Consider the following 25,989-nt stretch of genomic DNA (forward strand, 5'->3'; position numbering starts at 1 on the left):
TCACTTACTCAGCGGAGCACAACATATAAAACAAATAACACTCGAAATAGCAAATAGGATTCCGCCACATGTACTATAATGACACGTGTTCTTATCGCATTGCTTAAGGAGGAATTCTGTACATTGGGGGACATGCGTCTTATCCCTAGTGACCCCGATGGCCGGTGGCCGACCACCTCTTTCGGGAAAATAACTTCGAAAAGAAACCCGAATTTTATGTAAATTAGAGAGGAGCGTGAATACTGTCGATAATTTTGCAGAAAAGCCCTTCCAGGAAAAAGGAGGAAGAATTTATAATTAAATTTCAGTCCATCCCTGGGTCTTCTCCGTTCGCTACCATTAGCGATAAGCACGCCTCACTCCCATCATTCGCCTCCCTCGCTTTCTTTTATTCTTTTTCCCCCCCTTTTTTCTCGGGCGTGACCTTTTCCTCTCACTCCCTTCTCTTCCTTCTCCTACGAGATCGATCAATTAAGAGTTCTCCAAAGTTTCTATCCTACCCTCTCCGTTCCGCTCGAGTCCCTGAGGTGAGATTTTTTTATTTGTTTCTCGATGTTTTCCGGAATTTTTTAATCGTGCTTTGGTCGTTGGAGACGTGGGTGTCTTTAATTCGAGGGAGTTGAACCAAATTAGAGTAGTTTTGGTTATTGGTCGCTCGTCCCTTGGCTCCGGGGGACCGATCTGGTTGTGGAAACGAGATGGGGAGCCCTGGGGGTGCGGCGAAGGTATGGGTATCGATCGATGAGAGTTTCTCCTCGTGTTTGGATCCAATTTTTGGGATTCTAGCTGATGATTGTAAAAAGATCTCATTTTGATGCGAAGGATGCTGGTTTCGGTTCTCGACATTTTAGCTAAACGATAAGAAAAAGCTTAAATCTTTGTGCATCGTGATGACCGTTGAAATCGACTGTTCCATGCATATTCTTTTTACAATTGCATCTGAGGAAATTTTGAATCGTCTGCAATTTCGTAATTCAGTATATGGGTGGCAAGGATGCTTGTGGAATGCAAGAACTATCATGGAGGTTGCTGAATTTGGTTTAGTTGCCAAGCCACTTATTATGGATTTTATCAACTCGTTTGGTTCCCTGCAGTTCGGCATTCAGTATCTAGACTGTAATCTAGCTATTTTAATGGCCATCTGATGTGTGCTTGGTGGTGTTCCTATGAGTTTCATATTCTCAGGTTGTTATGAAGGTTTTTCAGCAGAAAGTGATTTGTGGGAGTATACTTTGGGCATTTATTGCCTCTGTTGGGTGGAAGCAGCGTAAAATTCGGCATTGTGACATTTCTCATATATAAGCATTTCTCTATCCTTGAGACTTATGGCTGCATGCATTATCTGTGAAACAGTGTTCTTGGATATCTAAGTAACCTTTAGATTCTTGTCAAGAATTTTTCTTCTTCTACATCAAAGACTTTCAAAGTTCTTTTCAGCCCTGACTTTGCCTTGTTTGGATAACTTACTTCAATCTTTTGAGGCAAAACATATCCTTTCTAACTCTATTTGTTACAAGCCATCTAACCAGGGATCTCCTATATAACCATTTCACATGTAGTCTTTATCGGTTACAATATTCTTCAGTTTGATGTTCTTAGTCCTGAATTGTCTGATTTCTCATGCTTTTTATGGTTATGCTAGAATATTGGTTTTGTGCCCTCACAGGAGATTTAGCTTGACTTAAATGCTTTCAAATTTAATGAACTTTGCCATTTTTTATAATCTATTTCTCTATTGAGTGGACTTCATACTAACTCTTCATTTGTCTATGAATGTCTTCTTGCAGCATACATTTTCTTCTCTTTTGAAAGCAAAGTCACCCAAAAGTAATTTCCAAAGGAGCAAGGGCAATATGGCTGTGTCTCTGAAGGACTTAGACTCTGCTTTTCAAGGGGCTGGACAGAAGGCGTATCCTTGTTTTGCTACTTTGCTATAGACTAGCTTGATTAGTAGTTACTAGATTGTTCTACATATGTTATTTGCAGACAACACTTGGTCAGAAAATATGAACTTTTACATAAATATTATGTCAGACAACTGTCTTATAGTAGCCTTTTAATTTAGATCTGGATAAAAGCTTCTCAGTAGACTTCTACTGCTTGAATTATCTAACATTTATTGAGTGGATTAGTAGAAATTTTCTGATTGAAGCTATAATAATCAAGAAAGCATCTAAAACCTAAGCATCCTGCGTAAATCCAAGATAGTAGCTTTTGATGGCTGTTAGAAATATTTTAATCATGTGCAGGTCAGAGGATTTGCGCCAAAAGAAAGACAAGATTTCTTATAACTAATTATTGAACTTAAAAGGATATGATAAATGCTAGTTAGAAGATTAAGAATCATGGTGAAAGTCTCCTTCTTAAACCAGTCACAAAATAAGTTACATGTGTTATGCTCAATATTAGCATGAGAACAATGAAAAGTTTAGATATGTGGTAGAGTGCTTCTTGTTGTTTCCCTTCTTGTGTGATCATTATTAACTTCCTTTGCCCTTGCATTACTCTGCATTATAGTGTTACAATTATAATCCTTAATTCTCTCAGTGGATTGGAGATATGGCGCATTGAAAATTTCCGCCCAGTTCCTGTGCCAAAGTCTTCTTGTGGAAAATTTTTCACTGGAGATTCATATGTAATTTTAAAGGTACCTTATTGAACTTACTATTAATATGTAAATTATTTTTCTTTGGCTAGGATTTTATTCATGAACCTTATATCTTAAAATATTCATTTCGATAAATTGGGTTTGCATTTCCTGTATCGTTATTTCATCAGCTTCTCAGAACCAGAATATAGTGTTCTTTTTTCTTTTCCAGTATGTTATGACACTTTTCACTGAAGAAGAATCGTAATATGCATGCTCCATTCATGTTTTTGTTGTTTAATTTTGATAAGATGATTCCTGTAGTATTATGCTGCTTCTACAAAGTGCAAACTATTCTGTCAAGGTTGCAGTATTTAATTCTTGATGATAACATGTGTTATTTCCAGCATCTCGTGACACATGCCTTTTTGTTGGCCTTGTCCATTTTTCACAATGTTAACTTTATCATTTCCTTGAATATTTGACATGCACATAGGTAGATAAAAATGTTCATAATTCTAAGTCTCTATAGACTCGAACTTTTCTTTTATGTACCTTTACATCATAGTTTCTTGTTTTTTCAACAGACATCTGCCTTAAAAAATGGTTCTCTCCGCCATGACATCCACTACTGGCTTGGTAAAGATACTAGTCAGGTCAGCTATTCATTGATACAAACACTATGTGATTGTAAATCTGCAACATGTTACTTACCATTAAATTAAATTCATACAGGATGAAGCTGGGACAGCTGCAATTAAAACTGTAGAATTGGATGCAGCCCTAGGGGGGCGTGCTGTTCAATATCGCGAAGTACAGGGTAATGAGACTGAGAAGTTCCTTTCCTATTTCAAACCATGTATTATACCGCAGCAAGGTGGGGTGGCATCTGGTTTCAAGCATACTGAAATCAATGAGCGTGAACATGTTACACGTTTATTTGTCTGCAAAGGAAAGCATGTTGTCCATGTGAAAGAGGTATGCCATACATCAACGCTACCTTTAACTTATTTGAGTTTTCTGACTTTCTGCTTTCATCAGGTTCCTTTTGCTCGGTCGTCCCTCAATCATGATGACATATTCATTCTGGATACAGAGTCCAAGATTTTCCAATTTAATGGGTCCAACTCATCTATTCAAGAGAGGGCTAAAGCTCTTGAAGTTGTGCAGTATATTAAAGACACTTACCATGAGGGGAAATGCGAGGTTGCAGCTGTTGGTAAGTTGACTCTGTCCAAAAACCTAACTGAGTGGTTTTAAGTTAAATTTCCAGACTTGATAATCTAGATTGTCTCCCACAGAGGATGGGAAATTGATGGCTGACGCCGATGCGGGTGAGTTTTGGGGTTTCTTTGGTGGCTTTGCTCCTCTACCAAGGAAGGCAATCTCTGAGGATAACGGAAAAGATGAGACCTTTACGGCAAAATTGCTCTGGTAACTTATTGTCCTGAGCTCCTATCTGGAAACTAGTTATTTAAGTTTGTCAGTGGCGCATTTTTCATTCTTCTCTAAATCTTATCCAAACTCCAAAGCATACTCTGATGCTTTTAATATATATTAAGCGATGCTTCTTCTTTCTGATTGCTCTTTTTTTTTTTCTTTATAGTGTCAATAAAGGACAAAAGGTTCCTGTCGATTGCGAAACATTAACAAGAGAGTTGCTAGAGACAGACAAGTGTTACCTGCTAGACAGTGGTGTCGAAATCTTTGTGTGGACGGGCAGAAATACATCATTAGAAGATAGAAAAAGTGCAAGTGCTGCTGCGGAAGTAAATCTCCTAATTTCTTGGTTAAAATATCTTTGTATGACTGAATAAGATTCATGTGTAATATTTCACTCCTGTGTGAAGGATGAAAGGAGCCTAAAGATGAGGATGGTTCAATAACCTAACTTAAAGTCATCATTTTAGATTGACTGTTGTTATCCCATAAGTAGCAGGTTTATTAGATCAATAGTCTTTGTAGTCCCTTCAAGATTTTCCTCTACTAATTCAAGTAGCACTAGCGAGAAATATTTCATGGATCTGGTGGCTGGGGATTCAACATGCTCTCTGTATTTTCTTTAGCCATTTGGTTTGTTTTGTACAGCCATATGACATTGTATCTATTTTCCTTTGTAGGAATTACTTAATGAGGCTAGCCGACCAAAAGCCTATATTATCCGCATAATAGAGGGATTTGAGACTGTAATGTTTAAATCAAAGTTTGATAAGTGGCCGCAAACAACTGATGTGGCTGTATCTGAGGAAGGAAGAGGCAAAGTTGCAGGTTAGTGAGTAAATTTGTGTCCTCTTCATCTCATTGAAGTACATACCTTAATGATGTTTGTTGCATCTGAGAGCTGATTTACTTTCTTTCTGCAGCACTTCTCAAACGCCAAGGATTGAACGTTAAGGGCCTTATGAAAGCTGCCCCGGTAAAAGAAGAGCCTCAACCATATATCGACTGTACAGGCAACTTACAGGTGTTTCCTTGTTCCTTTTCCTTCCATAGATATCATAATAGGGACAGAAGCTGGTCAGCAATTTAAAGCTTTTGCCATTTGCCTCTCCAAAGTCATTTTTTTTATACATCCTCTTAAAAATTCAGAACTGAAATTGCCTTCATAAGTTCACATAACTTTGAAATTACCCAATAACTATTTTCATTTAAGGACCTATTTGGAAGGGGATATAAGCATTTTCACTCTGCAAAGTTTTGCAAACATGCACTTCTGGATGGGTAAATGCATACTTTCCTTCTTCATGTCTAAATGAGTAAATTCAATGCCATGGAGTCCTTTGGCCTGATTTTGCAACATGGATTATATGCTAAATCAAGTTTCTTCAAACCTCACAGGTTTGGCGAGTAAATGGCAAGGAAAAGACTCTACTTTCATCTTCTGACCAAACGAAGTTTTATAGTGGAGACTGCTATGTTTTTCAATATACATATCCTGGAGATGATAAAGAGGAATATCTTATTGGCACTTGGTTTGGGAAGAAGAGCATCCAGGTAAATCTTTGTTCCTTTTAGCATCTTTTCTGATAGTAATTACCTTGATAAGAAAATCACTTATACTTTCTGATATCCTGCTGTAGGTTATAACTAACTTGTGAACTGAGCTCAATCAACCCACATTTAGCATCTTTTTGATAGTAAAGTCTTGACAGGAAAGGTGTGCTTCCCAATATTCAATTGTAGATAGTAACAAATGAAGAAAATCGGAATTTTGAAAGGGTTGCATCATCATTATATTGATTACTTTATAAAGGAAGATTGGGATGAGTTAATGACAATGATCTACTCGTTCTTTTTAGATGATCCTATATCGGAAGCTTGAGTCTTTTGTCTTATTGTTCATTTTCTTCTTTCTCTGCTTTGCGGTGTCCGACTTTCTCGAAACAAAACATCAAGCCCATACATACTCACTAATAATTTGCAGAAAGTTGGAGAAAATTGCAGACAATTAAATTATTATATGTCCTTATTTTTTGGATGAAATAAGTAGTTTCTTCTATGTAATTGATAGGAGATGCTCATATGGAGAACTATGTTCCAGAATTCACTGCTGGACTACTGCAAACTAGGCAACCAATAATAGCTAAGAGCCTAAAGCACCTTCTTAAATTTTAGTGTTTTTGCTCAAAAAAAGGTGTCAGTATCTTTCGCAAAAGACGTGGTGTCAAAACAAGTATATGAACATAAGCTCTCATCAAGAAGCTCTACATTGTTCTGGTCACTTGTGAAATATGTATTATTCTTTGCATGCCATAAAACTAAGGAAAAGCCAGAAGTACTCTGTGATCCAATTATGGTAAGAGGGGGTCGTGTCTGTAGCCCTGTAGGAACCCTTTTCAACATTGGATGCTCCTTTTTCTAAAGCAGTGGCTGACATGCATTTGAATTTGTCCAAGTCATGTGCACCAGCAACAACTATTTGGTCTGAGCCAAGTTATCATTTATAGATGCAGAAAAGATTTTACGAACTAACCATTAGACAGATTTGATACATATATGGAGCCATGTTATGTCTATTCAATCGGTAGGTTCTTTATTTTAGAGTGAAAAGGATGAGACGGTTTTTTGTCAAAGATCTGAAATTGATTAACTATAATGCATGTGTAAATCCATTTGTATAGAACTTATTCTGATAAACATCTTATTATGAGAAGGAAGATGGATGCTAGCTTTAAAAGTGGCAGCAAAAATGCTAGATCTATGTAGAAGGACAGACCTTTGCAATTGATAAATCTAGCAAAATTAACTAGATCTATAATTTATACAACCCATATTAGTTTATAACCTGTAAAACAAAAGAAATACTAACGAAAATGAAAGAAAAAAACCTTTTGATGGGATTTGAAAAAGAAATCTTAAATTCCTCTTTAATCTCTTTCTCCTCTTCTCCTCTCTTTCTTCTTCTCAAACTTCAATTTTTTTATTTGGTAAAGTGGCTGCTAAAGAGATCCATTAGACTATCCTTTACGGGTCTATATCCAAATGAAGCAGCTTCAAACTGAATTTACACTTTTTACACATTGCATGTACTAAAGCACATCTGTTGGTTACAGGAGGAGAGGACTGCATCTATCTCACTTGCTAGCAAGATTGTTGAATCTGTAAAGTCGCAGGCTGTTCAGGTAATTCATCATTTTGGTTCCTGCTCTGGACTTCACTAGATGTGTTTTTAATATATGTGTGATCTAATAGTTTCATGGTTACTTACAGGCTCGCCTTTATGAGGGAAAGGAATCAATTCAATTCTTCTCTATATTCCAGAGCTTTGTTGTATACAAGGTCAACCTTACTATCTTAGGATTGGGACTTCACTTTCTTTTTCTTTTTCCCAAAGATTTATGCTGTAAAATAGTTTGATTTTAGCACATCATGTTTTCTGATGTATATTTTTGTTATTGTAGGGGGGTGTTAGTTCTGGGTATAAGAACTTTGTTACTGAAAATGCCATTGATGATGATACATATTCAGAAGACGGAATTGCTCTTTTTCGAGTTCAAGGTTCAGGACCAGATAATATGCAAGCCATTCAAGTTGAACCGGTATACTGCCTGAATTTATCTTTATAATTTATTTTTAATATTACTTGATATGTTTTACATAAGTATATAAGGCCTTATTTGTTTTGAGTTTAAGGACCCCCTCTAACTAGTTCAGGGACTCTTAAACTGGTCCAGTAACTAAATATCTTTTTATTTTTTTTTATATCTAATCAAGTTTACTTTTAAAAAAAATCAAGACTAAGTAATAAGACTAACTAATCGAGTTCGGAGTTTAGTCTCAAACCAAACAAGGCCTAGCAATTCTATCTTAGTTGATTTTGCTGCTATCTAAATCTTGTGATGATTCTATATTTTACTTTGATCAGGTAGCATCATCTCTGAATTCATCTTACTGCTACATACTACATGATGGGAATACTGTTTTTACATGGTCCGGAAGCCTTAGCACCTCAGTGGACCAAGAGCTGATTGAAAGGCAGCTAGATGTGATTAAGGTCTGATAAGATCTTCCTCATTATTAGTACATAAACTTTCATGAATGTTTCTTTTCAAATTATATGTTATGATTCATAGAGTTTATGCCGTCTTGGAGTTTCATTTCATACCTATAATTGTTTTGCATAATGATTTTTAGTCCTTAACTCCTTGAACAAATTGGATGGAAAACTAGTTTTACACACTCCTAGTTTTTACTATTGGCATGAAACTTTTGACCTTACATTCATGTCTCATTTTCTAAATATTGCTTTAATATGTAAAATTATTAAAAGAGTCAGCACATTATTAATTAAATGTTGCATTCTCATATATAATCAATGATGGTCGTGCTGGTCGGCACTTATTGTGTCGGTGGCGTACTGGTATGTGGCACAAGGAATGCTGCACAACACACCTTCTAGCGGCAATCCGCTCATCGTCGAGCTTTCGTTGCCGCCATCGTTGCCTGTCGTTTGCTGCCAGAGAGCTTTGTCGATGAAGGTGCCGTTGCATTCTATGTAGATGCCCTAGCCCTAGCCTAAGGAGGAAGAAGACCTTCGCAACTTAAGTCTTTCACCCGCCATGATCCAACCGAGGTCTTCTTCCTCCTCGGGTTAGGGCTAGGGCTAGGGCTAGGGCACCCGCATGGAATGCGGTGACACCTTCACCCACGGCGCTCTCCGGCACGTGAATGACCGGTGAAACGTCAGCAACGAAGTCGAAGAGTGAAGGTGAGTAGTCTTCCTCTTTTTTCTCTCCCTCTTTGCGGCAAGACCGGTGGTCGGCATGGTCCATCTATAAAATGCATAACACTTCAGAGAAGTTGAAAGCTGTACCTGTAATTTGTATGATAATAATTCTCTTCATTTACTTTTCCAATCTCAAGTGCTGGCATGCATTAGCTTTTATTGAGAATAACCAAATTTAGTTGCGTTAAGCACAGTTTATGTACATGGGATTATGCAGTAGTGCAATTTTCTGATGTGGCACTTACTTTAGTGCAAGGAAAATTCCCAAAGGGCGACCCCCTTAGTTTCTCCTAAATTTCATTAACTAATATATGTCATCTGATATGGGCAGAAATTTCTGACAGTCAGCAATGTCCAACGGTTTTCTTTTTCATTCCTTCAGAAGTTGATATATATGAAATGAACCAAAGATGTTCTATACTTCTAGCCTACTATGAAGAAGTTTCCAAGCAGGATTTCTTGCTGAATTTGCTCCTTTTAAAATATTTTTACCCAAGTCCACATTCAAAAGCATTCGTAAAGAAATTTTGACATTTTGTAGTTTCACATATTCGTTTGCATGGTGAGACTAATATTTTCTTACTTATTTTGGTATGTTATTTATCTGTGCAGCCAAATCTGCAGTCTAAACCACAAAAAGAAGGAACAGAAACTGAGCAGTTTTGGAGTTTATTAGGAGGAAAATCTGAATACCCTAGTCATAAGATTGGGAGAGAACAAGAAAATGATCCTCACCTTTTATCTTGCACTTTCTCGAAAGGTAAGTGCAAAATTTATTTTTTAGGATTTGTGGACTCATTATATGTTGGATAGTAGATATTCTCCTACATGTCTGGCTAATCTTTTGCATGCTTTGTTTTGTTGAACAAACTTGTTATGATATGCAAATGGTGCTATGAAGGCAGTCTGAAGGTGTGCATAGGAGCATCTGTCATATCCTTTTGTTTTCTATTTTTATTCAATATATAAAGTATGAAGCTGTTATATTTTGCTATGTTGTGCTTGCAGGTCATAGAAATATTCAACTTCACTCAAGATGATCTGATGACAGAAGATATATTCATTCTGGACAGTCATTCAGACATCTTTGTCTGGGTTGGACAGCAGGTGGATTCAAAGCATAGATTACAAGCTTTGAACATTGGAGAGGTATATGGCATATATGATAGCTTCATAGAAAAATTTTACATTCTAGTCAATTTTCATATTTTGCTTTGTGGACATCTTTTTGGTTTATTATAGTTTTATTTTTCTACTTTCACCAGAAATTTCTTGAGCTCGATTTTCTTATGGAGAACCTATCTCGAGAAACTCCACTGTATGTTGTTACGGAAGGAAGTGAACCACCGTTCTTTACGCGGTTCTTTACCTGGGACTCTGCAAAATCAGCAGTAAGTATTCATCATAAAGAAGAAGTTCTTGAAATCTTTGATCCAGAGCCTTTCCAGTCAACCTTACATGTTTATCTTTGACTTTGTTCTTGTTGGTTATAGTTTTACAATATAGTTTATGTATGTACCATGTGGCTCTCAAACTTCTTTTTGTTGCAGATGCACGGTAATTCATTCCAGAGGAAGCTTGCTATAGTGAAGAATGGAGGAACACCAGCACTTGATGTAAGATGCCATATATATGAACCTAATATTAATATATTATTCATCACAATGGTAAACATATATTTGGTTTGTAATTTTAATAGGATATATGGATAAAATTGAGAAAACATGGTGAGAGGAATTCTAAGGGATCAATTTACATCTGTTAATGCCAGAGGAAGACAAAAATACTTAAATAGTTTATAAAATTCATGCTTTATTGGCTGTGAGATAGTTGTTCATCTTGTATTGAGGTGTTTACATTGTTACTCCTATACGACTTGCCTTTTCCTTTTATTGACTAGAGAGATGGCATGCAGCTGTATTAGTTGCATTTTGTATAGGAATTCTTTGACTATTTCTTTCTTCCCTTGGTAATCAACAAAACACTCAGGTTCCATTCTTTCCTAGAATCCACAGGCTTAACTCTGCACTATAGTAGTGTTCTTATCCAAATTTTGAAGTTTTGTAAGTTTGAAATATTTATAAGTTTGAATTCCTGATTTAGAGATATTGACAGTAAGGGTCAAAGTTACATCCTGCTATTAGTTTTTATCAATCAGAACTGCAATATTAAATTATTTATCAACACTTTAGCTTCATTATTTTAGCATGTCTGTTACTGAATATGTTCATGCTCTGCTTCAAAATTTCAAATATCTTTCCTTGAAGAATGTTATTATTGGAATTACCAAACTGATTAGATTTCTGCTGTTGCTCTCAGAAACCCAAACGGAGGACACCAACATCATATGGAGGAAGGTCTAGTGTACCAGATAAATCTCAGCGCTCCCGAAGCATGTCCTTTAGCCCTGAACGTGTTCGTGTTAGAGGAAGATCTCCTGCCTTTACTGCACTGGCTGCCAACTTTGAAAATCCAAATGCCAGAAATCTTTCAACCCCTCCTCCAGTAGTCAGAAAACTTTATCCCAAATCAGTAACACCTGATTCTGCTACACTGGCACCTAAGTCAGCAGCAATTGCTGCACTTACTTCTTCTTTTGACCGGCCTGCGCAAACTCTTATACCAAAATCATTGAAAGGTATATGTATGTGAGCACACTCTTCTAACAGCAAATAGATGCATCTGTAGTGGAAAAATAACCTTTTCCATTCTTTTGGTTAAAGTGAGCCCTGAGGCAAACAAACCAAAACCAGAGGCAAATGCCAAGGAGAACTCAATGAGCAGTAGAATTGAAGCTCTCACAATACAGGAAGATGTAAAGGAGGATGAGCCTGAAGACGAAGAAGGGCTCCCAACTTTCCCCTATGAACGCCTAAAAACCACGTCTACTGATCCTGTCACAGAAATTGATGTGACAAAGCGAGAGGTAAATCGTTTACCTTCTGACTCAATTACCTTGGCCTATTTTAAGAGCTAATCTTTCCTCCAAATAAATGCAGACTTATTTATCTTCATCTGAGTTTAAAGAAAAGTTTGGCATGACAAAGGAAGCTTTCTCGAAGCTACCCAAGTGGAAGCAGAGCAGGCTCAAGATGGCTCTTCAACTGTTCTAAGACTATTGGATGTTTGGAGGTTTCCATTTTGACCCTTAGCACAGACGATGGTTATGGCCTGCCTAAGTGTATGACACACCTGCTCTCTTTTAGTTAATGATGTGATTAGTCCCTGAAAGGTCAGTTTGTCTGGGTCAAGGGACCCATAAATAGATATGAGGGGGAAAAATCATTGGCTTTTTAACTGCTAATGCTCCCAAATGTTTCATATCGTCACCCATCTTAGGTCTACCATTTTTTTCCCTTGTTTTCAGCTTTTCTATTAGCTGTTGAGTTATTCTTTTCTAAGGTCACAGGTTTGGTTGTGAGCTTGCATTTTTTTTCTCCCCGGGCAATTTTCTTTGCTTAACGATTGTTTCCGAAGGTAAAAGCTTTCTCCTAGAGTATGAAGTCATATTTATGTCGTCGAGAGATTGAAAACTATGTACAGCAGTGTAGAGCATATGTGGTTGGAAACCAGCTTGCACCTTTGGTTTGTTTGATCAATAAAGTTTGATTCTTTGTGTGTGCAACTTCCATACATCTTGGAATTATTCTCACTTGCATGTTTTGTCTGTGTGTGGCTAAAGTTCCTTTCTTGAACTTTATACCACATGATCCATCATTGATATTTCAGTACCATGGTGATGTTTCATTGTCCTTAGTGATTTCCAATTCATCTGTGACATGCATCAAATGGGAGCAAAGAATCGTATGCCATGGAAATTTGTAGTCCAACTGATGCCTATTCTAATATCTTTTCCTCTTCATCACAAGAAGACCAATCCAGTTTGTATTGCTAGATAAGGTTAACTCCAGTTTATATTTCGCATCTTTATGTATTTTAAACTTCAAGTATTAATCCTTATGGTGATCCAAACTAATTTAAGCTAGTCAACCAACTGTTAATAGGGCTGTAAAAATAAAGAAATAGAGTCTGATTTGATGATGATAGAAGTAGTTTGATCCATTAGCTACTTGACAAAAAACATTGACACCAATAATAGTAGGGGTGGTTCCTCGCGCAAAATTAGTTTTGGATAGAAAATCTAACAATCTTAATTTAGTCTAGCCGTCTAGGGCATAGAGGGTTAAACCGTTTAAATTTAAAGTACACGAGGGTAAGTTAAAATCGGGCAAAACAATATATATTCGAGATCCTAACTTGCAAATTGTGAGAAATCTGCTGATATCTCTGTATTTAAGGTAAATGGACATAGGATTTATTCTTCTTGTTATCTGATGTATGATGTTTTTTTTTCCTTTTTTTTCTGATGAAATTGTTTTATGATGTTAATGAGCATGAAAACTGGTTAAAGAAAGTTACATGCAAATCATTATCAGCATGGATGGCAAATATTATTATTTTTCCATCTCAATTTTCTATGAATGCCACAAAAGCTAATAAAATAGTGGATTAATTGTACCCATATGAGTAACAAAAAGACCAGGATGATATTAAGCACCAACTAAAACTTTATTCCAATCAATTCAGGCCATGTACAAAACTTAATACAAGCTATAAACTGTCCATATAACCACTCCATAATCATACACAAAAGATGACAAAACTGAGACACTAACAACACTCCATGGAAGAATCTATAATATCACCTCAATCATATGCATACATATATATATGTATAATCTCTAATAATTTTTAATGGAATTAGGAGGTTATACCCATTGCTTTCCTAGTTTTTCCCACAAATAAGTCCTTGGATTTGATCCATCCAGGCAAGCGGCCACCGATTGTCGTGAATGGAAGCTGCATGATTCCAGATTTCCTTCCTAAGGAGACCATTGCTATAGTTGAAGTAGGAGGTTTGTAGATGGCCAGCTTGCTTTCTTCTTCTCCATTCATCAAAAGCTTCAAGTTCTTAGTTACCATCATTGCATGATTTATAGCTAGATATCCTTGTTTAATTTCCTGCTCATAAAACACGAGTCAGAACTAGGTTTCGAATACATGATAAATCTTATTTGATTAGGTCATGAAGAGTCTTTCTAGTTTATTCCAGTTGTTTTATGATTAAAACATTACAATCAATTTGATTTGCTAGATAAAAGAGGACCTAGACAATTCCCTGAACAAGTTTGCTCAGAGACTTCAAAGATTATTCTGAAAGTAATACGGGGCTGATTAATATATCCTATGGTACTCAATATCAATCTAAATCTAGAGAAGCCTTTTCTTGGATCTATCTGAATTTCTAGCCAGATATTATCTACTACATATGAAAAGCAACTGGTAAACCAATAGGTTGAAATGATCTTAGTATGTTTAAAGAATGTCGATTATAATTGCAAAATAAACTACAAGATTGAGAGAAAATTTGTATAAAACTTCGACACTTACACGAACATCAGTGATGTCTCCGATGGCGAAAATATTCGATCGACCTTTGACTCTTAGATTCTGATCAACCATCAATCTACCATAATCATCCAAGCTTTCACTTAAGATACTTTCCTTCAGCCACTGCGAGCCCACTGGCTTGCCGACACAAACAAAGTAGCAATCTGCTGTGATGGATTTTCCAGCTGATGTTTTGAACTCTCTGGTACCTTCTGATACGTAATCGACATCAACTGTTTGTTCTAAGAGTACTTCCACTCTCTTTGATTTCAACCATTTGTGAGCCTTTGCAGAAGCTTTCGGCCCGATAAATTCCAGCAATCTTGATCCTTTATGAACAAGAGTCACCTTCTTCTCAGGGTAGTCAGTAGCAATCTCTCCAGCAAGTTCAACTCCCGTCGGACCGCCTCCAATGATTAGGATAGAGCTGGATGATTTGATCTTCTTGTTGTCTGAAATTTGACATGATAATCTTAAGTTCATCAACAATTTGAAAAGAAGAATGTATTGCAATTAAACACCAAACTACAACATATAGATTGCTAGTCCATATTAGACAACTATACTTGCAGAAATAAACAAGGTTGGTATATACTAACACGCGCAACTGACATCACGAAAATTGTTCAATTATATGCTACTATGTATCGCGCCAACGAGAGATAACGAGTAAAATTTAGAAATCAAATCAAACTAAAATGCATGAACAAAGAACAGATGATAACAAAACATGCCTTCTTGGAACTGATTGATCCTGTCGTTCTTGCTCTGTGGAACGGAGTCGGCATGGCCGGTGGCGATGACCAGATAATCGTATGGGACCGTGCGGCCCTCGTCTATCAAGACCTCTCTCTCGGTTACATTGATTGCAGGGGAAGTGATGACAGTCCCATTGACAAGGTATTGTGAGTGCTTGATCAGTATTCTCTCTGCAAATGATGGCTCCACCATTGATCTCAGATCTGCCCAAGTGATCTCATAATACTCTTTCCTAGCAAAAATTAAAAATTAGGTCAGGAAAAGAAAATTTCTGCAATATATCTTGCCCTAAAATGTCAAAATGATCTCTTTTTCTTTTGTTTCTTTACTCTAATTTGATCCTAAATGCAACAAATATATGGATGTAACTCTAGTTTAGATCAATCTACACAAAACCAACATGCCTAAAACTAATCAACAGTTCTCACAAAAACTCTCATAGCAGACCCATGAAGAAAAACAATCAACAAGAACAAGAGGAATCTAATCCTCTAAAAACAAAAAAGACACAATTTTGAACAACATTATGAGAAGTTGAGACTCTCACGGATCGATCAGAACAACATCCGCAGCAAACTGCAAGTTCTTGGCGAGGAGACCGCCGGCCATCCCGCCGCCGACCACCACCACCTTCCTCTTCTGCTCTCCTCCTTCCATGGTGGCAATTGGCAGAGCTCTTGATTGAATGCTTAAAATATTCTACAATATGGAAATGGTTGTAAACTTGTAATCCTACTACTATTTTCTAATTCTATACTCTTATATAGAAGAAGCCAAACGAATCAGAAAGAATGGGCCTTTTGGATTCTTCCTACGAATTCGGACCGTCGGATTTTATCTAATCTTGGTTAAAAAAAGAACATTTAGAGGTTGATTTAGTCCCTCCTGAGGTGGCGGTTGACAAAATAAATTGCCCAGCCAACCTGTTGACTTTTGGGATCAACTCTACAAGATATTTAATCGATGAACATAAATCTTGGATCTATCTTTGGATTCTTTCTTTGTGAACTGATTGAATCCTACGTCGTTGCTGAAGAGGTTGCTTTCATAGACTCGAAACTATCAGTCGTTATATATATATATTCTAATTCTTGGAACCGATACCGACGTTTTTATCCATGACTAATAGTGGATTTATTTTAACTCTCTCCTAAGCTATAATTAGAAGATAATTATCCTAGGAAGAGGTCATTAATTAAGGTGGGTTTTTAAATCGTAATTGTCCTCAAGACACCTCTTCTAGATTAATTTCTTGATATAATGTCAAGAAATATGATCATGGTGGCTACTACTACTATAAATAATATAATGATCTTCCTTTTAAGAAAAAAAAATCTATGCAAAGTGGGCCAACTAAATATTTGTAAATACTTTTATTAATGATACCTAAAACTTTGTTTAGTGTAGTATCTTTTTTTTTTTGACCAAAAAGAAAGAGCTCCGAAGGAAGGACCGAGAACGGAGAAAGTGAAGGGTAAGTCGTTACAACTTTATAAGACAATTAATACGGAGAACGCGTCGAAGCTTATTTTAGATCGATAAGAAGAGAGCTTCCAAAACTCCGAGAGGAAGACCTAAAAGGTCTTCCCTTCGAAAGACTATCGTTAATAAAATATTATACAATTATCAACTAATTTTGATTCTGAAGTATGATTACTGTAGAGACTATCATTTGAAGAAGATATCAACTACTCTGTCTTATTTATTTTGGATAATTAATGTTAGGTGGGGGAAATAATTCAATAATATGGAATGGTCTTAATTTTAGAATTATGCAACTTGTGGAAAAACTCATTTCCTTGCATCTAGAATTTGGGTCCCTCTCCAATGCACATTATTTTGCTCTTCCAAGTCTTAGGATTTGTTTGAATGAAAAATCTAAATCAATTTAATAGATTATGGGTTCTATAAATTTTTATTTTTTTCAGTGACAGTGAAAATTTCTTTACCTTAAATTAACTCAATATGAGACTCTGGTCCGTTTGTTAGGAGGATTAGCCTGACTATTTAAACTATATATATCATAAAAGACTATGATTAGCATATAGATTTGTGATCTCATTAATAAAATATTATATTTTGACCTGGTCAAACCTTAGTTTAGAACAGCTAATAACTAATCCAATTCCTACCATTCCAAGTAAACCACCCAAGCTCTCTTCCCCCCTGTTATCCCTCACATCTTTCTTTTATCTCCTCTGTTCATGAAAAGTCTAAGAACAACTAGATTATTCCATTAACAAGGTACATTTTCTTTTTTAAATTCCTTTTGCAGAGTTTGAATTGGAATATATCTCACCATCAGCATGTAACTCTGTCAAAGTGCTCCAGATTCTTATTTTTCCTCTCAATTTGAGGCAAATTTCCATGCTTTTCTTTTTTTCCTCACAATTTGAGTCAAATTTTGATACATACTTTTCTAATGTTGATACTTCAAGGACATGAGATTGTGTCATCAGTGATGCAATTGTTTTTTTTTCCAGGAAGTTTTGTGCATACCTCTGTCCCTGTTAGCATTGTATCATTTCAATCAGACATCTGTCATGGATGATCACATAATTTCAAAACCTTTGGTCTCACTCAGATAGACTGTTACAGAATACTAATACATGAAATCTTTGGTCTGTGACCCAAGAATTAAGAGTATTTTGCATTCACAAATCCATCATTTGGGTCTATTTTGGATGCAGAAAAATCATATTGACATATAAAAGCAGACTTAGAACCATCCTAAAGCATCTGGCAGAAAAGTAAGTGCATAATATTTGTCGCGCCAAAAAGTACTTTTTAACACATAGAAGGTCTCAGGAGGATCTAGTATATGCTGAAGGCTGAAGCAGAGTTCATTATCTTCTTCTTTTCCTTGTCATATGTTCATTCATCTCCTAGCTCTTCTCAGTAACCATCTCACTCTCACATGCTATTTACCTGCAGTAAAGTTACTGCTCATGGCTGCAAAAGCTAAGGAAGAGACCATCTTTAAAGAGAAGAGCATGTCAGCTCCTTCCACTCCAAGAAGGATCCATGTCATGCCAACAAGGCATTCAAGCATCGACTTGCGTGGTCAAGACACTTCAATGCTACCGGAAAAGCCAATGCCAAACTACCTCCGGCCTACAATAAGTTCATACCTCAACGCCAACTGCAGCAGCCGCAAGAAGAATGAGCAGACCTCAGAGAAACACAATCCTCCCAGAACACCAATAAGATCAACCATCCCTGTTAATATAGAGAAAGCATCAAAGATTCTTGCAAGGACAAGAAGTCTGCCAAAAGCTATGACAAAGAGAATTGAAACTCATATCGACACTGCTGCAGCTATGGCTGCAAATAAGCATGACCAGACTTCAAGCAAGCAATGTAAGGGCTCTCCAGTGGAGGATAAGAGGTCCAAGGTAAAGGAGTGTGAGGCAAAAGTGGTGGTAAAGAAGGTAGAAAAAGAGAGTTCAGCACAGAAAATGCATGAGATGCAAGGAAAGGAGACTTTGCCGGCTTATAATGATGTCGTAGAGAAGACAATGAGCAAGCATGCAGTGAAGAGAAACAAAGTTAAAGCTCTGGTAGGTGCCTTTGAGAAGAATGCCAAAATTAAAGATCTGGTAGGTGCCTTTGAGACAGTAATATCACCACGGGAGTCAGGTCAACAGCATGAGGTGGCGACAGCTGAAGGCAACGGAAAGGTTGATAAAGTGGAGAGGAAGGTTGAGAGTGTAAGTAGACAAGAGATAAAGGATGATGAAATGAGTCAAATAAACAAGCAGGAGGAAGGGGAGAAGTCAAAGGATTGCCAACCTGGTCAACAGTAGGAAGAGGAGGAGGGAAAAGGAAGGAAAAATGAGGTGGTGGAGAAAGAAGGAAGCAAGGTGATAACAGATTAACAGAGTTGGATCACTAAATGATATTTTGTTCTCTATATCAACGTAAACCATTCATTTGCTTGTATTTCATCACATAGGTGACATTACATTAGCAATGGCTTTGCACTAATTATGTATGACTTGAATCCATCGGGAAAAAAGAAAGAGAGAGAAGTATAGTGTTGATAGTAGGGGGGCATCAGCCTAGCTCATGGGCTCCCAAGCTGCTCGAGCTCGTTTGAATGATGCCTTAATACATATCAGAGACAATATATCATGGTCTGTCACATGGTCTGAAGTTCATCTGAAACCGACATCTTGTCGAAGCGTTTCACATTTCACTCCTATCCAGTCTGAACATGTCCATCAAACCTAGCTAATAACAATTTATTTTAATATACTTTGAATTCAAAGCTGAATTTGACTTGAATATCAACTTGTTGCCTAAATGCTATGAGATTTTATGATGCATTGAAAAATAAGATTAACAAACTACTAACAAGACTTAAACCGATGCAATGAAATCATAATAAAAATGACAGAAATGTTTAACTTTTTAAGCAAGCCGGAACTAAAAGTGAAACCAAAACTATAAACTATGACTTGTCATAGGTGGTTAGAGACTTGCTCAACTCAAATTGGCCCAATATATATCTGAGATAATATATTGATCTGTCTTATTTAGAAGAGCTGCATAGTGTTCGAAAGTTGAAATACTACCTTTGGCATTTTAGTAGGCCCTTATAGTAAGCCTCTTCTCTACACATTTAAATATTGCGTTGCTATAATACTTTTGACAAATATCTGCTAATATTTCATAATATACATATTATAAAATGTTATGGTGAATTCAATCAGATTATCTTGCCCCATATTATTCAGGCTACATCATACATAGTTTTACTTCTATTAATTTCAAATTTTCATTACTCAAGGTTAGGACAAGTGTGCGAGATAGAAGCATCCTAGTAGACTTAATGAAACAATTCTATGAGCTCTTTTTGTTTTATCACAGCCGATCTTGTTCATCACCAATGTTTTTGATCTGATTCAACTCATAATCTGAGACTTACAAGTTATGCATGAGTTATACCAATAGCTCTCATCAGCGCTTCTAATCCATGTCGGAAAAATCCAATACATCCCGAACAAAACTAAATCATTCACCATAACGTAATAAAAAGGAATTGAGGGATTCAAAACAGTAGAAAATCATTGTTTCCAGGGGGACAATTAACTTAAAAAATGTGGCTTCTTCAATTTGAAAGGGGCAAAAGGAAAACATACACCCTTCCAATCTTGTAGCAGCCTCAAACTGTATGATCTCCATCTAGGCACTATGCAAAAGGTAGCCTGCCATGGCAAAGCAGCAAAGCACCCGTTGTCTGAAGTAATGCCAACCAAATCTCTATCCCCTGTGTAAAAATCGCAACTTTATCATATTAAAAAGCCTAATTTGACTAAATTTGCATTTTTTTAAAGTAGAATCAGAGTGTTGCCAGGTATTGTGGCATTGGAATAACTGAAGATTAGATATCCAAGCAATCTTCCACTGGCTTTTGGTTTGGGCTCTATGCGGCAGACAGGATTTATTGCCATTAAAAATTCCTGCTGTTGACTCTTTTTTAGAGCCCAAAAATAAATAAATAAACAAAGCCACGAAAGAAATCAAAATATTTCGTAACAACAAAGACCCACATCACCATGGAAATTAAAACGAAAGTAAGAAAATTCAAAATTTTCTGCAACTAGAAATGAGTGAAATCACAACAAAGTTTGGAGGACATAAATGATCTTAATACCTACCAAGGTAAACAACATTGTACTTTAATGTTCCCAACTGAATAAAAATATGTTAGCAAAATGGAGAATCACAGATAAACTAAATTCTTAAGGATCCTCAAACTCACCTAATTTCAGTTCGCAATTACTTGCACTAGACGTCTCAACCAAGAAGAGAAGGTATCATGAAATTTGAGTTAATAAATTTTGAATAAAGCATCTCTTAACCTAAAAGCCTTAACAAAACAGAAGATGCAGTAGAGAACAAAGTATTGCTCACCTGAAGAGGTTCAAAATTTCAAACTTGCTTAGAATTATCTGGCCTTCTGGTGCTTAATTAATTGTTTCCACAATGAGATATTATCAACTGCAAAAGAAACTGAAAAATGTCTTCAAATGAATATTTTGGATTTTAAAAATAACTGTATCCAGCTATCATTCGATTTCAGCATATCCTAAAGGCTGAAGAATCCAGATACTGATTTAATATGAAATGTAACCAATACTAATTTTTTTAAAGACCACATGGAGTCAAAAACTAGAATCTACTTACATGTAGAACACTGACAACCATATGACCCATTTCAATTAAAAGATTTGAACTATGAGCAAATAGTTTTCAACAGAACATACATGATTCCGAACTCAAAAGTTAACTTGGTACTCGCATCCCAATGTGATATAGCTGTATAGAACTTCCAACGACATTGGAACAGCACTAAATATAGCTGTATAGAACTTCCAACTTGGTTAAACATACTTCAGAAAGAGAGCACTCAGAAGTCTTGCACTATCAAAGCAGAATTGCAGGACCAGGATAGAAATTTATCCTGAGTGAAACTCTGGATCTTCTGTGCCTTTGGGATAAAGAACAATCGATCAACTTCCAGTTGATATGAGAGAATCAGTACTTAGTGAAGCGCCTTCCACATCCACAAATGAAGTACACTCAATGTCTTGAAGAGTAATACTGCCACGGCTCAAATCACACAGCATGCATCATGCACAATGGAACATTTCTTGTTCAGACTCTCATGAATTGCAACCATTTCCAGGCACCACTTGTTCTCATTCAAGGGATCCACAGTCGATTCCGAAGTAAACTTACTCAATATATCATAGTATCTGTTGATTCTGTTGTACCACAGAAATAAGCCGAGCATGGATTTGAAGATTCCATTGTCTCCCTAGTCTGACTAAAATCATTGACAGCACACCATCTGTTGTCACCCCCATCATCCTCTTCCACTCCATTATAATGAGTTACCCTCAGATCCTTAGAATAATGACTAACGGCTTGTCTCTTTGGTACACCCATGCTTCTCTCCCATTGTCAAGAAACAAGAGAACCTTACGTGGTAATTGGCAACCGTCTTAACCATTTTAAAGTTTCTGCAACAGCAGTTGGTATAGTTTCCTTTCTATGAACCCTTTTTGTTTTATCACAGCATATCTTGTGCATCACCCATGTCTTTGATCCGATTCAACTCATAATCTTGGACTTGCAAGTTATGCATGAGTTACACCAAGAGCTCTCCTCAGCACTTCTAATCCATGTCGGAAAAAACCAATACAACATCGTGAACACCGTAATAAAAAGGAATTTAAGAGATTCGAAACACCACAAAAAAGTTATTTCAAGGGGAAGAGAATTTTAAATGTGGCTTCTTCAATTTGAAGGGGGCTAAGAGAAAAGGTGCACCCCTCCAATCGTGTAGAAGCCTCACAGTATATGATCTCCATCTAGGCACCATGCAAAAGGTAGCCTGCCATGACAAAGAAGCAAAGCACCCGTTGTCTGAGGTAATGCCAACCAAATCTCTATCCCCCTTGTAAAAATCTCAACTTTATCAGACAAAAAAATAAAAACCAAATTTGACCAAATAAAATTTTGCATTTGTTTGGTGGAATCGGAGTGTTGCCAGGCATTGTGGCTTTGGAATAACGGAAGATGAGATATCCAAGCAATCTTCCACTGGCTTTTAGTTTGGGCTCTATGCGGCAGACAGGATTTATTGCCATTGAAAAGGCTCCTGCTGTTGACTCTTTTATTTAGAGCCCAAAAAATTAATAAAATCATAAAAGAGATCAAAATATTTCGCAACAACGAAGACCCACATCGCCATGGAAATTAATGAGAGTAAGATGAAACCAAAAATAAAAAATGGGAAAAAAACCATAAAACTAAGAGGCGGCGTAGAACTCCGGAGAAACACCTGCGGTTTTCACAAGATAGCAAATCTTAGGGTTCTCTGGTTTTTATAGATGCGGAAGAGCTTCTAACCTAATGAGAGAAGGGCACGTGTCGCATTCTCGTTGCACTCACGTGGTGCTTCGGTTTTCGGATCCCGCTATTGGACTCCGCTGAGCTCGATGGAGACCGCCTCCGATATGAACATCCTCTCGACTAGGGTTAGGAGTGGCGTCGCCCGAAGAGCTCCCGGCGGATGACGACGCGAAACCACCGCGTGGTGTTTTCGACGGCGGACTTGGGCGAAGCGGGACTCGGAGACGAGGACGAGGCCCATCCGAAAGGGCTTGCTTCCATGGCGACTTTGAGGCCGAGGTTTGCGAGCGCCAAGGCGGCGCCTTTAAGCCTTGATGAGGGTGCAAGGATCAAATGGGAGGTGGGTTCGAGAGAACCAAGGCGGAGAGAGAGGGAGAAGGAACTAGGAAGAGGAGGTTGGAGGGCGACGAGGATTACACTTTGTCTGGAAAATACTCAAATCAGAGTATTTAAATGGATTTGGAATTCTATTAGGAGGAAATATAGATTTCAACAGAACATAGATGCAACTCCTAGTATAGAAATTTCTGAATCTCCTGCCCCTTTGGGACAGAGGGCAATCAATCAGCTTCCAGAAATGAAGTACAATCGATGTCTCGAAGAGTAATCCTGCCCAGAAACAAATCACTCGCATGGGTCGTGCATAATGGAAGACATTTCTTGTTCAGACTCTCATGAATTGCTCCCATTCCAGGCACCCACTTCTTCTCATTCAAGGGATCCACATTCAAACGGTTCTGAAGTAAACGCACTCGATAAAGCGTAGTATCCGTTCTACTGCAGAAATGAGCCAAGCATGAACTTGAAGATCCTCTGACCGCCAGTCTGACTAAAATCATCGACAGGACACCGTCCACAGGCATTGGGTCGGAAAGATTCTCGTCGCCCATCATCTTTATCTCCCTCTCGGTCGGAAAAAACACCTCTTCCGCTCCACCATGATCAGCTATTACCTTGAGATCCTTTGAGTAATGGCTAATGGCTTGTCTCTTGGTGCACTCGTGCTTCGCCGCCAATGTCAAGAAACAAGAGAACCTCAAGTGGTAGTTGACGACAGTCTTGACCGTTTTGAAGTTTCTACAACAGCAGAAGAAATCTAACCATCTTCTCCCCACGCCGGCATACCATCTGATGATATCAGCATCATCCAAGCAGATGAGTAGCTTGATCGGCCGCGGCCGTCCCATGTTATTCGTGAACCCAGCCAATTTTATAGCTTTCCTTACAAGCTCTACAGGTGCGTTGACCCTCATCCGCAGCTCCGCCAAGTCCTCCACTGTTCTCTTAGCATACCTCTTCTCCTCCTCCTCCTCTTCTTCTTCTTCAGCTTGTCGCGTCTCGTCCTCGAAGACTTTGCTGGCTCTCACAGGCATCAAGTACTTGTCAACCTTCTCCTGAAACTGATCATAGGATTCCACCAATTCCAGTGGCAATTGATCCCGCACTCTCTTCAAAGACAAGAAATCGCCGGCGGTCAGCATCCGGTGCCAGCCCCAGCGATGCTCTCTAGACTCGAAATACTCCACCGCCACCTCCGCAGCCCAACTCCTGAACACCTCTCTAACCTCGCTCTCGATTCGGAAATCGAACTCGAACAAATGGCCACGCTTCATCTTCTTAAACAAATGGTTCAGAATCTTCAATCCCAGCTTCTTCCTTCTAGTCTCACGCGCATTCTTCAGCTCCTGGGCCTTCGCTGCCTTCCTCTTCAAGTACTTCTTCCTTGCCCGGATGGCCTTCTCCGACATTGGGGGGTGCAGAACCGAAGGCAGCACCGCCTGGAGCTCCATTCCCATGAATTCCATCTTTTCAGACACTGCACTATGGATTGAGGACCTCAATTTATCAACTTTCAGCTCCAAATCATCCTCCAAGTGCTTCAAGATCCGATCTTTTATGTTCATGGTGAATAATTTCGACCCAGAAGTGATAACCAATATCTCATCTAAGTACCTGACAGCATAAACCCTAATGGGTCGGTGAAAAACCCTAGGATCCTCCCCTGTTTCCAGACCCCCAACCCTAGGGTTCTCCTTATGCACCTCCTCCCGTATCTTTTGGATCTCCTTATCAACTGAATCGAAGTAGATATTGATAAAAATCGAGCTGAGCTCGCTCTCTTGGGGGAACCCTCTTCCCAATTCGACCCCACCGAGCTCGATAGAGACTGCCTCCGATATGAACAGCCTCTCGATTAGGGTTAGGAGTGCAGGGTCCTCGATCTTCTCTCCAATGGCGGTGCACAGACGACGCACGTGACGTCGCCCGAAGGGCTCCCGGCGGAGGACGACGCGAAACCACCACGTGGGGTTTTCGACGGCGGACTTGAGGTACCGGACGGCGGTGTGGCGGCGGCCGCCGTAGGAGAAGGTGGCGAATCGGGACTCAAAGACGAGAGCGAGGACCATCCGAACGGCTTCCATCGCAACTTTGAGGTCGAGGTTCGGGAGCGCCAAGGCGGCGCCTTTAAGCCTTGACGAAGGTATACGGATCAAATGGGAGGTGGGTTCGAGAGAACCAAGGCGGAGAGAGAGGGAGAGAGAAGGGAGGGAGAAGGGGAGGGGAGAAGGAAGAGGAGGACATGAGGAAGAGATGGAAGGGTGAGAGCGAGAGAGGAGGTTGGAGGCGGCGAGGAGTAAGGTGGAGGGGAGTGAGACGACGGAGGATAGGAGGGAGTGGAACTTGGGCGAGCGGTAATGGCGGCGGACGAGGAATTCGAGGTCGGAGTGGGAGATCGGGGAAGAAGGGAGAGAAGAGTAGCTTCTGAGAACAATCTTGATAGGAGGAAGGAGTGGCTTGAGACGTAGATGCATCGAAGGAGAAGGAGGAGGAGGAGGAGGAGGACGGTGGCAGCGGCGAAGGCGAGAAAAATATTGGAATTTTTATTTGGAAAAAATAATAATAATAAGAACATATGCCTCGAGATTCGGGTAATTAGTGTGGTGATATTGGGCCAGACGTAGAAGCCCAAGATAAATAACGGCCCAAAATGTTGTCATGGGCCGGACTGAGTTGTATTTGGGAATTGGTTCGGATCAGA

At 38.4% G+C, this 25,989-nt stretch overlaps 3 protein-coding genes across 8 annotated transcripts; 1 reads left to right on the plus strand and 2 right to left on the minus strand.

The window, feature by feature from the left end:
• Positions 1-391: 391 nt before the first annotated feature.
• LOC140766691 (villin-5-like) lies at positions 392-12,446 on the plus strand. The gene is made up of 23 exons (XM_073106239.1): positions 392-527; positions 1,788-1,909; positions 2,548-2,647; positions 3,175-3,243; positions 3,323-3,565; positions 3,629-3,806; positions 3,889-4,021; positions 4,194-4,356; positions 4,708-4,855; positions 4,951-5,051; positions 5,426-5,581; positions 7,141-7,209; positions 7,298-7,366; positions 7,489-7,626; positions 7,953-8,081; positions 9,426-9,573; positions 9,715-9,725; positions 9,822-9,962; positions 10,079-10,204; positions 10,364-10,429; positions 11,133-11,451; positions 11,537-11,739; positions 11,813-12,446. The coding sequence occupies exons 2-23, from the start codon at positions 1,854-1,856 to the stop codon at positions 11,924-11,926; spliced, it is 2,880 nt and encodes a 959-aa protein (XP_072962340.1). The 5' UTR covers positions 392-527; positions 1,788-1,853; the 3' UTR covers positions 11,927-12,446.
• An 893-nt stretch (positions 12,447-13,339) lies between these two features.
• On the minus strand, positions 13,340-15,760 carry LOC140767242 (uncharacterized). 2 transcript variants are annotated; one of them, XM_073107088.1, is made up of 4 exons: positions 15,571-15,760; positions 14,999-15,255; positions 14,265-14,716; positions 13,340-13,835 (listed from the first exon to the last, which is right to left on the minus strand). In XM_073107088.1, the coding sequence occupies exons 1-4, from the start codon at positions 15,678-15,680 to the stop codon at positions 13,575-13,577; spliced, it is 1,080 nt and encodes a 359-aa protein (XP_072963189.1). In that variant the 5' UTR covers positions 15,681-15,760; the 3' UTR covers positions 13,340-13,574. The 2 variants fall into 2 exon arrangements, with proteins under 2 accessions (XP_072963189.1, XP_072963190.1); XM_073107089.1 differs by having other exon boundaries at positions 14,999-15,250; positions 15,571-15,724.
• A 2,352-nt stretch (positions 15,761-18,112) lies between these two features.
• Positions 18,113-25,989, minus strand: LOC140766646 (nuclear intron maturase 3, mitochondrial). 5 transcript variants are annotated; one of them, XM_073106147.1, is made up of 4 exons: positions 21,296-25,989; positions 20,943-21,029; positions 20,791-20,816; positions 18,138-18,242 (listed from the first exon to the last, which is right to left on the minus strand). In XM_073106147.1, exon 1 carries the CDS (start codon positions 25,760-25,762, stop codon positions 23,510-23,512), a length of 2,253 nt encoding a protein of 750 aa, XP_072962248.1. In that variant the 5' UTR covers positions 25,763-25,989; the 3' UTR covers positions 18,138-18,242; positions 20,791-20,816; positions 20,943-21,029; positions 21,296-23,509. The 5 variants fall into 5 exon arrangements, with proteins under 5 accessions (XP_072962247.1, XP_072962249.1, XP_072962248.1 ...); XM_073106146.1 differs by lacking the exon at positions 20,791-20,816 and having other exon boundaries at positions 18,113-18,242; XM_073106148.1 differs by lacking the exon at positions 20,791-20,816 and having other exon boundaries at positions 18,113-18,242; positions 20,943-21,041.

This window comes from Typha angustifolia, chromosome 9 (assembly GCF_048772165.1).
Source record: "Typha angustifolia cultivar Huaian chromosome 9, ASM4877216v1, whole genome shotgun sequence".
NCBI lineage: Eukaryota > Viridiplantae > Streptophyta > Magnoliopsida > Poales > Typhaceae > Typha > Typha angustifolia.